The sequence below is a fragment of the Brachyhypopomus gauderio genome, chromosome 4 (genome assembly GCF_052324685.1).
Source record: "Brachyhypopomus gauderio isolate BG-103 chromosome 4, BGAUD_0.2, whole genome shotgun sequence".
NCBI lineage: Eukaryota > Metazoa > Chordata > Actinopteri > Gymnotiformes > Hypopomidae > Brachyhypopomus > Brachyhypopomus gauderio.
The window spans coordinates 25,373,033-25,385,401 of record NC_135214.1 but is presented as its reverse complement, the minus strand read 5'-3'; the positions used below and the strand labels follow the sequence as shown (position 1 = coordinate 25,385,401).

The window sequence follows — 12,369 nt, the reverse complement described above, 5'->3', positions numbered from 1 at the left end:
CAAGTCAATACAGCTTACGTATGACCGAAACGTCCCTTTTCTCTGGAAAACGTTGTGGTCACCACAAAGCATATAATAATACAATATACATATATATAATATACTTCATTATAAATAATGAAGTGCTTAGCGAATATAATAAATATAGAGGATCTGGGATATTAGCATACACTGTCAGTGATCAAATGCCCAACTGGTATAATACGCCGGACAAAAAGGAGATAGAAACCATTGACATCAAGACACGGAAACTCTTCACAGTACAGGGAAAGTTTCATCCTAAATCCAGCACTCGGAGACTGTACACTAAGAGGAAGGAGGGGACAACTGTCCAGGGAGAAACACCAGCAACACGGACCCAAGTGATGAAGTGCTCAGCTAATGCATAAGGCAGCAGAAACCTGCGGTGGGTGGGAACGAGGAGGAACATGAACACTCGAAGGTGGAAAACCCCACGAGACATTAATCCTGGGTGGAAACCCCCACGAGACACTAATCCTGGTAGCGCTGAGGACGCTGTGGACACCAGTGGACGCGACACAGTCCAGCCCATGCGCCCCGTGGATGCGGCGCGTGACGTCATCTCTAGGCGACGTCACTGGATGCGCCTTCCTTACAACGTGTGTTGTGGAGCGAACTACATAACTGACAGCAAGAGAGGTCGATAGCGCTGAGCTGTGGATAATTTGTGAAAGGTACGTCTAACAACACAAGTAAATAAATACCGGTACATAAAAATACGTACGTGAACAACATAACGGGATTTTCCAAGGCTTCAGTCTTCTATAGCAGCCAGGCCAGTGTGTTCAGGACCGGTTGGTACAAAGAAACTAAGTTAACAAGCTAGTTTTGTGTGTGTGTGTGTGTGTGTGTGTGTGTGTGTGTGTGTGTGTGTGTGTGTATGTATATGTGTGTGTGTGTGTGTGTGTGTGTGTGTGTGTGTGTCTGTGTGTCTGTGTGTGTGTGTGTGTGTGTGTGTGTGTGTCCTAACTGTGTGCGTGTGTGTGTGTGTGTGTCTCCTAACTGTGTGTGTGTGTCTCCTAACTGTGTGTGTGTATGTCCTAACTGGGTGTGTGTATGTCCTAACTGGGTGTGTGTATGTGTACATCCTAACTGGGTGTGTGTATGTGCATGTCGTAACTGTGTGTTTGTGTGTGTGTGCATGTCATACCTGTGTGTGTGTGTGTGTGTGTGTGTGTGTGTGTGTGTGTGTGTGTGTGTGTGTGTGTGTGTATCCTAACTGTATGTCCCTGCATGTAGACTGTTTAATTGGCTATAATGTGAAGTGCTATGACAGCTGTCTTCTTGTGCTCACGTATCTATAAGGACAGATATAGCTATACGTTAAGACATGTTTATTGGTTCGTGTGGTGTAAACCGTTGTTCAGGTGGAAACTTAAACATTATTATTGTTGTTGTGATGCTTTGGAGCAGATGAGGTTGAGATGAGGATGATGGAAGCGAATGTCATTCACCTTTAGCTGTCAGACTGCCAGCAGGTTGTCCTGTCTACGTCTGGCTCTGATTGGTCACATCATTCATTTCTACAAGGATGTCTGAACAGCACCCTCAGTAGATCTTTCAGTAATAGGTACATGAGTTTTGTATCCTGAGAAATAATTTTTGTACACTTTGTAATAGTTTTGGACCGATTCCTAAATGTGATGCAATGAATTGGTAGCCTTGTATAAGTGCAGTTTTGTAGAAAAATTATCTTTAAATGATCTTTAGATCTCTGAAATTCTGAATTATAGCTTGAGGTTGTTCTTGTTAGACATGCAGTAAATATCTTAAGAACCTCCAAAAAGAAGCTTAAATAATCATGATTAATGTATTTGATGATAATTTTAGTTAGAGGATGAACAGAGTGAAATCCTATAATCCTAACTTTACACTCTAAAATTGTTTCTTACATTTCATAATTCCAGTTGACTTCAAAGATGTCTGCAAGATGTGTAAATGGTGGACCTTGTGTTTTTTCATGGTGAGATCAGAGTTGAACTTTAGCGGGATTGGGATGATTCCAACAGTGTAAACTGCGCTGTGGTTGTATTTAGTAGCACCCACTACACTACAGATGTACACACTGACCCTGACACTACAGATGTACACACTGACCCTGACACTACAGATGTACACACTGACCCTGACACTACAGATGTACACACAAATGATCTTTAGATCTCTGAAATTCTGAATTATAGCTTGAGGTTGTTCTTGTTAGACATGCAGTAAATATCTTAAGAACCTCCAAAAAGAAGCTTAAATAATCATGATTAATGTATTTGATGATAATTTTAGTTAGAGGATGAACAGAGTGAAATCCTATAATCCTAACTTTACACTCTAAAATTGTTTCTTACATTTCATAATTCCAGTTGACTTCAAAGATGTCTGCAAGATGTGTAAATGGTGGACCTTGTGTTTTTTCATGGTGAGATCAGAGTTGAACTTTAGCGGGATTGGGATGATTCCAACAGTGTAAACTGCGCTGTGGTTGTATTTAGTAGCACCCACTACACTACAGATGTACACACTGACCCTGACACTACAGATGTACACACTGACCCTGACACTACAGATGTACACACTGACCCTGACACTACAGATGTACACACTGACCCTGACACTACAGGTGTACACACTGACCCTGACACTACAGATGTACACACTGACCCTGACACTAAAGATGTACACTCTGACCCTGACACTACAGGTGTACACTCTGACCCTGACACTACAGATGTACACACTTACCCTGACACTACAGATGTACACACTGACCCTGACACTACAGGTGTACAGACTGACCCTGACACTACAGGTGTACACACTGACCCCGACACTACAGGTGTACACACTGACCCCGACACTACAGGTGTACACACTGACCCCGACACTACAGATGTACACACTGACCCCGACACTACAGATGTACACACTGACCCCGACACTACAGGTGTACACACTGACCCCGACACTACAGGTGTACACACTGACCCCGACACTACAGGTGTACACACTGACCCCGACACTACAGATGTACACACTGACCCCGACACTACAGGTGTACACACTGACCCCGACACTACAGGTGTACACACTGACCCCGACACTACAGATGTACACACTGACCCCGACACTACAGGTGTACACACTGACCCCGACACTACAGGTGTACACACTGACCCCGACACTACAGGTGTACACACTGACCCTGACACTACAGATGTACACACTGGCCCCGACACTACAGGTGTACACACTGACCCCGACACTACAGGTGTACACACTGACCCCGACACTACAGATGTACACACTGACCCCGACACTACAGATGTACACACTGACCCCGACACTACAGATGTACACACTGACCCCGACACTACAGGTGTACACACTGACCCCGACACTACAGGTGTACACACTGACCCCGACACTACAGGTGTACACACTGACCCCGACACTACAGGTGTACACACTGGCCCCGACACTACAGGTGTACACACTGGCCCCGACACTACAGGTGTACACACTGACCCCGACACTACAGGTGTACACACTGACCCCGACACTACAGGTGTACACACTGACCCCGACACTACAGGTGTACACACTGACCCTGCTGCTGCTTGTTGAATCTGTATTTTGTCTGTACACCCATTCAAATATAATTCTATGAGGTTGTGCGGATTTTGCCTGTTGACAAGTTATAATGGCTGGTCTGTAAATATTGATACATTTTCTGCCGCCAGATGGCAGCATTACCAAACTGTCAAAAAATGCTCAATCTGAAATGGATGACGAAGAAAAGTTGAGGTGCGCTCCTGCGTGTGCTCATGTGTGCGTGTGCTCACGTGTACGTGTGCTCCTGCGTGTGCTCACGTGTGCGCTCCTGCGTGTGCTCATGTGTACGTGTGCTCACGTGCGCGCTCCTGTGTGTGCTCACATGCGCGCTCCTGTGTGTGCTCATGCGCACGTTCCTGCGTGTGCTCACGCGTCCGCTCCTGCGTGTGTTCACGTGTGCGTGTGCTCCTGCGTGCGCTCCTGCGTGTGCGTGTGCTCCTGCGTGTGCGTGTGCTCCTGCGTGTGCTCACGTGTGCTTTCCTGCGTGTCTCCTCACAGACTCACCCATGGACGTCCAGAGCGCCTCCTCGGTGGTGCTGCAGGCTCTGACTCAGGCTGCCAGTCAGGACACCGCGGTGCTGAAACCTGCAGAACAGCAGCTCCGCCAGTGGGAGACGCAGCCTGGATTCTACACCGTACTGCTGGTAACAGCTCCCGTCCCCTCCCGTTGTTATTGGTAACAGCTCCCGTCCCTCCCGTTGTTATTGGTAACTGCTCCCCTCCCCTCCCGTTGTTATTGGTAACTGCTCCCCTCCCCTCCCGTTGTTATTGGTAACAGCTCCCCTCCCCTCCCGTTGTTATTGGTAACAGCTCCCGTCCCTCCCGTTGTTATTGGTAACTGCTCCCCTCCCTCCCGTTGTTATTGGTAACAGCTCCCCTCCCCTCCCGTTGTTATTGGTAACAGCTCCCCTCCCTCCCGTTGTTATTGGTAACAGCTCCCCTCCCTCCCGTTGTTATTGGTAACAGCTCCCCTCCCTCCCGTTGTTATTGGTAACAGCTCCCCTCCCCTCCCGTTGTTATTGGTAACTGCTCCCCTCCCTCCCGTTGTTATTGGTAACAGCTCCCCTCCCTCCCGTTGTTATTGGTAACAGCTCCCCTCCCTCCCGTTGTTATTGGTAACAGCTCCCCTCCCTCCCGTTGTTATTGGTAACAGCTCCCCTCCCCTCCCGTTGTTATTGGTAACAGCTCCCCTCCCCTCCCGTTGTTATTGGTAACAGCTCCCCTCCCCTCCCGTTGTTATTGGTAACAGCTCCCCTCCCCTCCCGTTGTTATTGGTAACTGCTCCCCTCCCCTCCCGTTGTTATTGGTAACAGCTCCCCTCCCCTCCCGTTGTTATTGGTAACAGCTCCCCTCCCCTCCCGTTGTTATTGGTAACAGCTCCCCTCCCCTCCCGTTGTTATTGGTAACTGCTCCCCTCCCCTCCCGTTGTTATTGGTACAGTGGGATGCGAAAGTTTGGGCACCCTTGTTAATTTTCCTGATTTACCTTTATAAATCATTGAATGTTTGGATAAAGAAAAGTGTGCAATAATTGTCTAAACAAAAATAGGCAGGTGCATAAGTTTGTGCACTGTTGTTGTTTTATTGATTTCAAAACCTTTAGAATTATTGGAACTCAAATTTGGTTTGGTAAGTTCAGTGACCCTTGACCTCCATACAGAGGTGACTCCAATTATGAGAAAGGGTAGTTAAGGGTAGCAATTGTATGTTATTCTCCTCTTTGCATCTTCTCTGAAGAGTCACAGCATGGTAGATTCAAAAGAACTTTCAAATGACCTGAAAACAAAGATTGTTCACCATCATGGTTTAGTGGGAGGATACAGGGAGGATACAGCTTTCAGTCTCCAGAGTGAAAAACATTGTGAGAAAATGGATGAAGACAGGTACAGTTCAAGTCAAGACTTGAAGTGGGAGACCAAGCAAAATCTCGAATAAACAGAAGCGAAGGATGTTGAGAACAGTCAGAGTCAACCAACAGACCAGCACCAAAGACCTACAACATCATCTTGCTACTGATGGAGTCACTGTGCATCGTTCAACTATTCACCGCACTTTACACAAGGAGTAATGTGTACGTAATGGGCACCCCTGGTTTAGAGGCTGTTGTTTTTTTTTTGGGTGCCCAAACTTATGCACCTGCCTATTTTATTTAGACAATTATTGCACACTTTCTGTAAATCATATGAACTTCATTACACTTCTCAAATATCACTGTGTTTGTCCCCTATATGATATATTTAACTGAATTTTTTAATCCAAACATTCAATGATTTATAAAGGTAAATCAGGAAAATTAACAAGGGTTCCCAAACTTTCACATCCCACTGTAACCGCTCCCCTCCCCTCCTGTCGTCCTTGGTAACAGCTTCCCTCCCCTCCTGTCGTCCTTGGTAACAGCTCCCCTCCCCTCCTGTCGTCCTTGGTAACAGCTTCCCTCCCCTCCTGTCGTCCTTGGTAACAGCTCCCCTCCCCTCCTGTCGTCCTTGGTAACAGCTCCCCTCCCCTCCTGTCGTCCTTGGTAACAGCTTCCCTCACCTCCTGTCGTCCTTGGTAACAGCTTCCCTCCCCTAATCTCCTCTTGCCCCACCTGGGCTCCACCTACAGTCACCCATGGTCCTACCTGGAGCTCCACAGTCTGTCCATTGTCCCAAATGTAGCCCCACCCACTTTCTCACCTGGACCTCCACCCATATACCCACCTGTAGCTCCACCACAACAGGCTCATCTAACCTGCATTCCCCATTGTAGCTCGTCCCACAGCTCCACCTTTTCCACTTGTGGAGGTGGTGTATATGTTGGATATGGTCTATGTATTTGGTGTTTTTTACTCACAGAGATGGATGTAAACCTTTATTTTTATGTGTTGTTTTTCTATTTCATTTTTTATTTATGTACTTGGATTTGCTGGGCATGTTCGAGCACCGTTAAACCTCTGTGGGTCGTTCAGGAGCAGAGCTAAAACATGAGTAACTCAGTAACTCGGGTCACTCATGTCACTCAGGGGTCTGTGTTCTCTATAAAAGTTACAGCCTGTTGAGTTAGAAGTACAGAGTACATGAACTGTCAGAGTAAATAGTAATTCGAGGATTTAATGGAGCCCTGTAGTTAACAATGTATTCCCTTTTAATGAGCAGTTGTGTAGATCTAGTTAAGCATAACCCTCAGCTTAATGAATAGTGCCCTGTGTGCTAATCGCTTCCTCTGAATGGTGTATGTCAGGACACATCACCATCGATTGATGAAGGCATAGTAGTGTCGAGTGAGCTAATGAAGTTTTTAAATGAGGAGTAATCCATCTGGACTCCATCTGCGTTCAGGAGGGTGGATGATTGAATGACTGTTGCATATCACGGTAGCCAGTGTGGTCGTCTCCAGGAGACAGTCTCCAGGAGACGGCAGTCACTCCTGCATGAGACTCTTACTGTTCTCCAAATAACAGGGCAGGGCTATCAAATACCAGGGCAGGGCTATCAAATACCATGCAGGGTTTTCAAATACCAGGCAGGGCTATCAAATACCAGGACAGGGCTATCAAATACCGGGGCAGGGCTATCAAATACCAGGGCAGAGTTCTCAAATACCAGGGCAGGGCATTCAAATACCAGGGCAGGGCTATCAAATACCAGGGCAGAGTTCTCAAATACCAGGGCAGGGCTATCAAATACCAGGGCAGAGTTATCAAATACCAGGGCAGGGCATTCAAATACCAGGGCAGGGCTATCAAATATTAGGGCAGGGTTATCAAATACCAGGGCAGGGTTATAAAATACCAGGGCAGAGCTATCAAATACCAGGCAGGGTTATCAAATACCAGGTAGGGTTATCAAATACCAGGGCAGGGTTATCAAATATTATGGCAGAGCTATCAAATACCAGGGCAAGGTTATCAAATACCATTGCAGGGTTATCAAATACCAGGGCAGGGTTATCAAATACCAGGGCAAAGCTATCAAATACCAGGGCAGGGTTCTCATGTAGCAGGGCAGGTTTATCATGGTGGTTGGGGGCTGTGAGGTATGTGGGGTGTGCAGGGGGTGTGTGGAGGGTGTGGCACACTGTGGGCATGCCACACATCTGATTAAACACACCCATTGCAGGTGTGCCAGATGTCTGATTAAACATACACTGCAGGTGTGCCAGAAGTCTGACTGTCGAATGGTCCAGGTAGATTGATGGTCAGGTTTGTGAGATCGCGTGAAATATAACATCGTCTGATTACACCCCATAGCCGTAGCCACTGATGAGTGAGTGAGTGTGAGTGTGAGTGAGTGTGAGTGTGAGTGTGTGTGAGTGTGTGTGAGTGTGAGTGTGTGTGAGTGTGTGTGTGTGTGTGTGTGTGTGAGTGTGTGTGTGAGTGAGTGTGTGTGAGTGTTAACTGACTATACTTCATTCTCGTGTTCATGTGATTTGATCCAGTTTGTATAACCTTCATATGTTCTGATGGTGAGACGATTTATAAAGCCAGTGCTCCTCATTTCCTGTCACATCTTCCTCATCTTCCTCATCTCCTACCACATCATCGTCTTCCTCATCTCCTACCACATCATCATCTTCCTCATCTCCTACCACATCATCATCTTCCGCATCTCCTGTCACATCTTCCTCATCTTCCTCATCTCCTGCCACATCCACATCTTCCTCATTTCTTGCCACATCGTCCTCATCTTCCTCATCTCCTGCCACATCTTCCTCATCTTCCTCATCTCCTGCCTCATGCTGCAATGTCTTTAACAGTAATTCCTCTGCTTTGTGTTTCTATAGAGTATCTTCAACAATCACATGTTGGATGTAAATGTCAGATGGCTCGCGGTCTTGTACTTCAAGAACGGCATCGATCGCTATTGGAGAAGAGTGGCACCTCAGTACGTCCAACGTCTGCTCCTCACCACACAGTCTATCAGCAAATAGCACAGGGTGTAGTTTCTTCTTCAGGGATCTGCCAGCTGGGGTGGACTGGGACGGACAGGGACTGGGACAGACTGTGACGGGCTGTCATGGGCAGGGACGGGCTTGGACTGGGACGGACTGGGATGGGCTCTGATGAGATTGGGACGGGCTGTGATGGGTGAGCAGCTTTCTGAAAGCCTTCATCACTGAACAGAAGGAGCCAAATGAGACAGAGCTGGGACTTAACACTGTCAGAATTGCAGTGTGTGCGCGCGCGTGTGTGTTCATGTGCGTGTGTGTGTGTGTGTGTGTGTGTGTGAGAGAGAGAGAGAGAGAGAGAGAGAGAGAGAGAGAGAGAGAGAGAGAGAGAGAGAGAGAGAGAGAGAGAGAGAGAGAGAGAGAGAGAGAGAGAGAGAGAGAGAGAGAATGAGCCAGGAATTAGTAATGCTTCTGGGGATCTGAATGTCTGTCAAACAAAATGTCCCACTGTGCTGATGTAAAATTATAAAGATGTATAAAGTATTTTTACTTAAAAACAATCATTTAAATACTTGTGTAAAAAAGTAAAGTGACGTGTAGACAGACCAGCAGTGACATGTGGACAGACCAGCAGTGACGTATAGACAGACCGGCAGTGACGTGTAGACAGACCGGCAGTGACGTGTAGACAGACCGGCAGTGACGTGTAGACAGACCGGCAGTGACGTGTAGACAGACCGGCAGTGACGTGTAGACAGACCGGCAGTGACGTGTAGACAGACCGGCAGTGACGTGCTATATCAACATCTCATTAATCAAGCTAGATCTGCAGAAGCACAGCCTGATTGGACACTACATGAAACCACTAGATAGGTACAACATAACATAACTTTCAAGTTATTTTACTTTCAAGTAATTGCAATATAATTTATTACCACCTTCAAATGATGTACAGTCTCATCATGTATGGTGCTTTTAATTCATTTAACACCACATAAATAAGATTTGAAGGTTCTGGCTGTGGTATTGACATAGCGATGTTTATAGCTCTGGGTTCCTGTCCAAGTGACGACGGGAAGGAAGCCTGTAATATTTCAGAACTGGAGGGGTGCGGATAATGACCTTGTTAGGGTCAGTGTTCTCCAGCAGGGTGAACCAAGTGTAACCAAGTGTCTTTATAACTGAGTGTCTCCGCATGTGCTGCTGGTCACCAGGACATAAGATGTAATTATGCCCTTTAGCAGACAGCATGATGTCTGTCAACTTCCGGTTGGCTGACTGACTGGAGTAAAGATCTGCCTGGCAGAGGTCACCTGTAAGGTCCTCAGTGCCCCTCCCACAGCCCAGGTCAGAGGTCATCTGTAGGGTCCTCAGTGCCTCTCCCACACCTGACAGCCCAGGTCAGAGGTCATGTGTAGGGTCCATCCCAGGTCGTGGCCACACCAGGGGTAGAAAGAAATGCGCAAAATGTCTGTAGGAATAAATTATTTACAAACAGGAGGATGGTAGATGAATGTAAGGGAATTAAAGTTTCTGCATTTCTGACCTCGCAGATGTACGAAGTGTCATCTTTTAAAACAGTTCATAAAAGTCTCTTCCAAACCGGAGTAAATGTAACGGTAAATACAGGATGGTGTGTAATGTCTGCCGTCTCTCTCCCCGTAGTGCACTCTCAGAGGAAGAGAAGGCGTCTCTCCGAGCCGGCCTCATCACAAACTTCAATGAGCCAGTCAACCAGGTCGGTACACACACACACACACACACACACACACACACACACATATTATGCTCATTCTCTCTCTATGTGTCCACCGAGTGATTTTGCTCCTCATCAGTGTCTGCTGTTTCCTCGGCCAGCGCCAGACTAATTGAGTTCCTGCAGCGATGCTTCTGTTCTGATTGTAAATCGATGGTGTCCAATGTGCTCAGAGCTTTTATAGGAAGTACCAACTCTACAGTGTAATGTTGTTCAGGGGTGAGAAATGGATTTGGATTGAAAGGCACAGGCGTCCCTTTCTCCCAGTAGGGGGCAGACATGAGTGGCTCTCTGAGCTGCAGTATAGTTGCGTGCGTTATCACTGGGTAAAGACATATCCCCAGTTTCAAGTGAAAACCTCAGTTCCAACTTCAACACATTTCCTATTAGCATATATTTACTTTGGCAATTCAGTAGGTCACCTACTTTCACGAGAGGTCATTCAAAAACTATCAATAGAGTCAGATTATTTTCAAATTCACTTTTCCAAATGGCCAAAAGTTCACAAGTATGACAATGTGTCTCTTTAATATGTCCAGAGGACTCCAGATATTGATGTCATGACCTTTAGGAGTTTCTTACTGGGAGTGAACCTGTGGTTATTTGAGTGTTTGCCTTCTTACTGGGAGTGAACCTGTGGTTATTTGAGTGTCTGTCTTTAGATCCCCAGCCCTATATATGCCCTATATACACAGATGCTGCTTTGAGACAATATAGAGAGAGAGTACAAAGAGAGAGACAGTACAGAGAGAGAGAAAGACAGATGGTACAGAGAGGGCGGGACTGAATGGAGAGGGAGACAGAGAGAGAGGTGGTATAGAGGGAGAGACTGCATGGACTACAGAGACTACAGAGAGAGTGCAGTGAGACAGATGGTATGGAGTGAGAGAGAGACAGTACGGAGAGAGAAAGAGACGGTACAGAGAGAAAGAGAGAGAGAGATGGTACTGAGAGAGAGACAGTACTGAGAAAAAGAGAGAGAGAGAGAGAGAGAGAGAGAGACAGTACTGAGAAAGAGAGAAAGAGAGAGAGAGAGAGAGAGAGAGAGAGAGATGGTACTGAGAGAAAGAGAGAGAGAGAGAGACGGTACTGAGAGAGAGAGAGAGAGAGAGAGAGAGAGAGAGAGAGAGAGAGAGAGAGAGAGAGAGAGAGAGAGAGAGAGACGGTACTGAGAGCTCCATCCCAGTTGGAAGCGCATGACGGGTATGTGGGAATATAGATGCCATGACAAGGAAGGAGACATCAGACAGAAAGTTCAAATGTGGTCACTGCTGCCAGCAGGACTTTAATCTCACGCATTCCTCAGTGAGACTAAATGGTTTATAGATGACAAAGTGTAAGAATGTGAGTGCTCACTACAAAGAGAGGGAATGTAAGTGCACACTACAAAGTATGAGAATGGGAGGGCTCACTGCGAAGAAAGCCACGCCCACCTTCCACAGCCCCGCCCACCCCTACCACCTAGTACTAACATGTAAACCTGGTACCCCAACCACCTAGTACTAACATGTAAACCTGGGACTCACTACATAAGTACCATATTAAATTGCCTTTCAGCAATTAGTTAACAGAGTATATGTATGATAAAACGAAATATTGGGAATTGAAAAATATATACATGGTATACATAAAGTTTTGGCTTCAACTGTATATTTTATTAATACGTTGTTCACGCTACTGAATGCATTCAGAACTACACCAATGAATGAATTTAACGTAATGGTTATTACGCCTGCATTTCAACAGTGTTTTTAAACAGTGTAAACTGCAGATATACGGGAAAGCGTTCAAAGCTGCTGTTGTATATGCTGTCCCCAGTCTGATCTGATTAACCTGCACCATGAACAAATACATAGAAGTGTAGGTGTTCTGATGTGTGTGTACCAGTGGTACCTGTGTGGTGTGAAGGGGAACACACACACACCTGGAAAAACAAATACTCACCAGCTGTTCACCTGTTAGATTCACCTGCTATCGAACCTACGTGGACATTTCCTCATGTAACATATTCGGTTAGTTATAATAGTAGTAATAATGAGGTTATAAATATTCCAATGTGTATGTAGCAGTTCCTAGCATATCTACCACCAAGCCATAGTGGACTGGGTGGGATTTAGGAGG

At 46.3% G+C, this 12,369-nt stretch overlaps 1 protein-coding gene across 3 annotated transcripts in view; it reads left to right on the top strand.

Moving 5' to 3' along the window:
- Positions 1-542: 542 nt before the first annotated feature.
- The window catches only part of ipo11 (importin 11), a 105,623-nt gene continuing 93,796 nt past the window's right edge, over positions 543-12,369 (top strand). Inside the window, exons 1-7 of one of the 3 annotated variants that reach the window (XM_077003272.1) lie at positions 601-695; positions 1,435-1,591; positions 1,929-1,984; positions 3,756-3,819; positions 4,126-4,271; positions 8,388-8,488; positions 10,158-10,230. In XM_077003272.1, coding sequence (XP_076859387.1) covers positions 4,134-4,271; positions 8,388-8,488; positions 10,158-10,230 — 312 coding nt within the window. In that variant the 5' untranslated portion in view covers positions 601-695; positions 1,435-1,591; positions 1,929-1,984; positions 3,756-3,819; positions 4,126-4,133. Of the gene's footprint in view, positions 696-1,434; positions 1,592-1,928; positions 1,985-2,392; positions 2,435-3,755; positions 3,820-4,125; positions 4,272-8,387; positions 8,489-10,157; positions 10,231-12,369 lie in introns of those variants that run through there. The other 2 variants (XM_077003271.1, XM_077003270.1) reach the window with 2 other exon arrangements.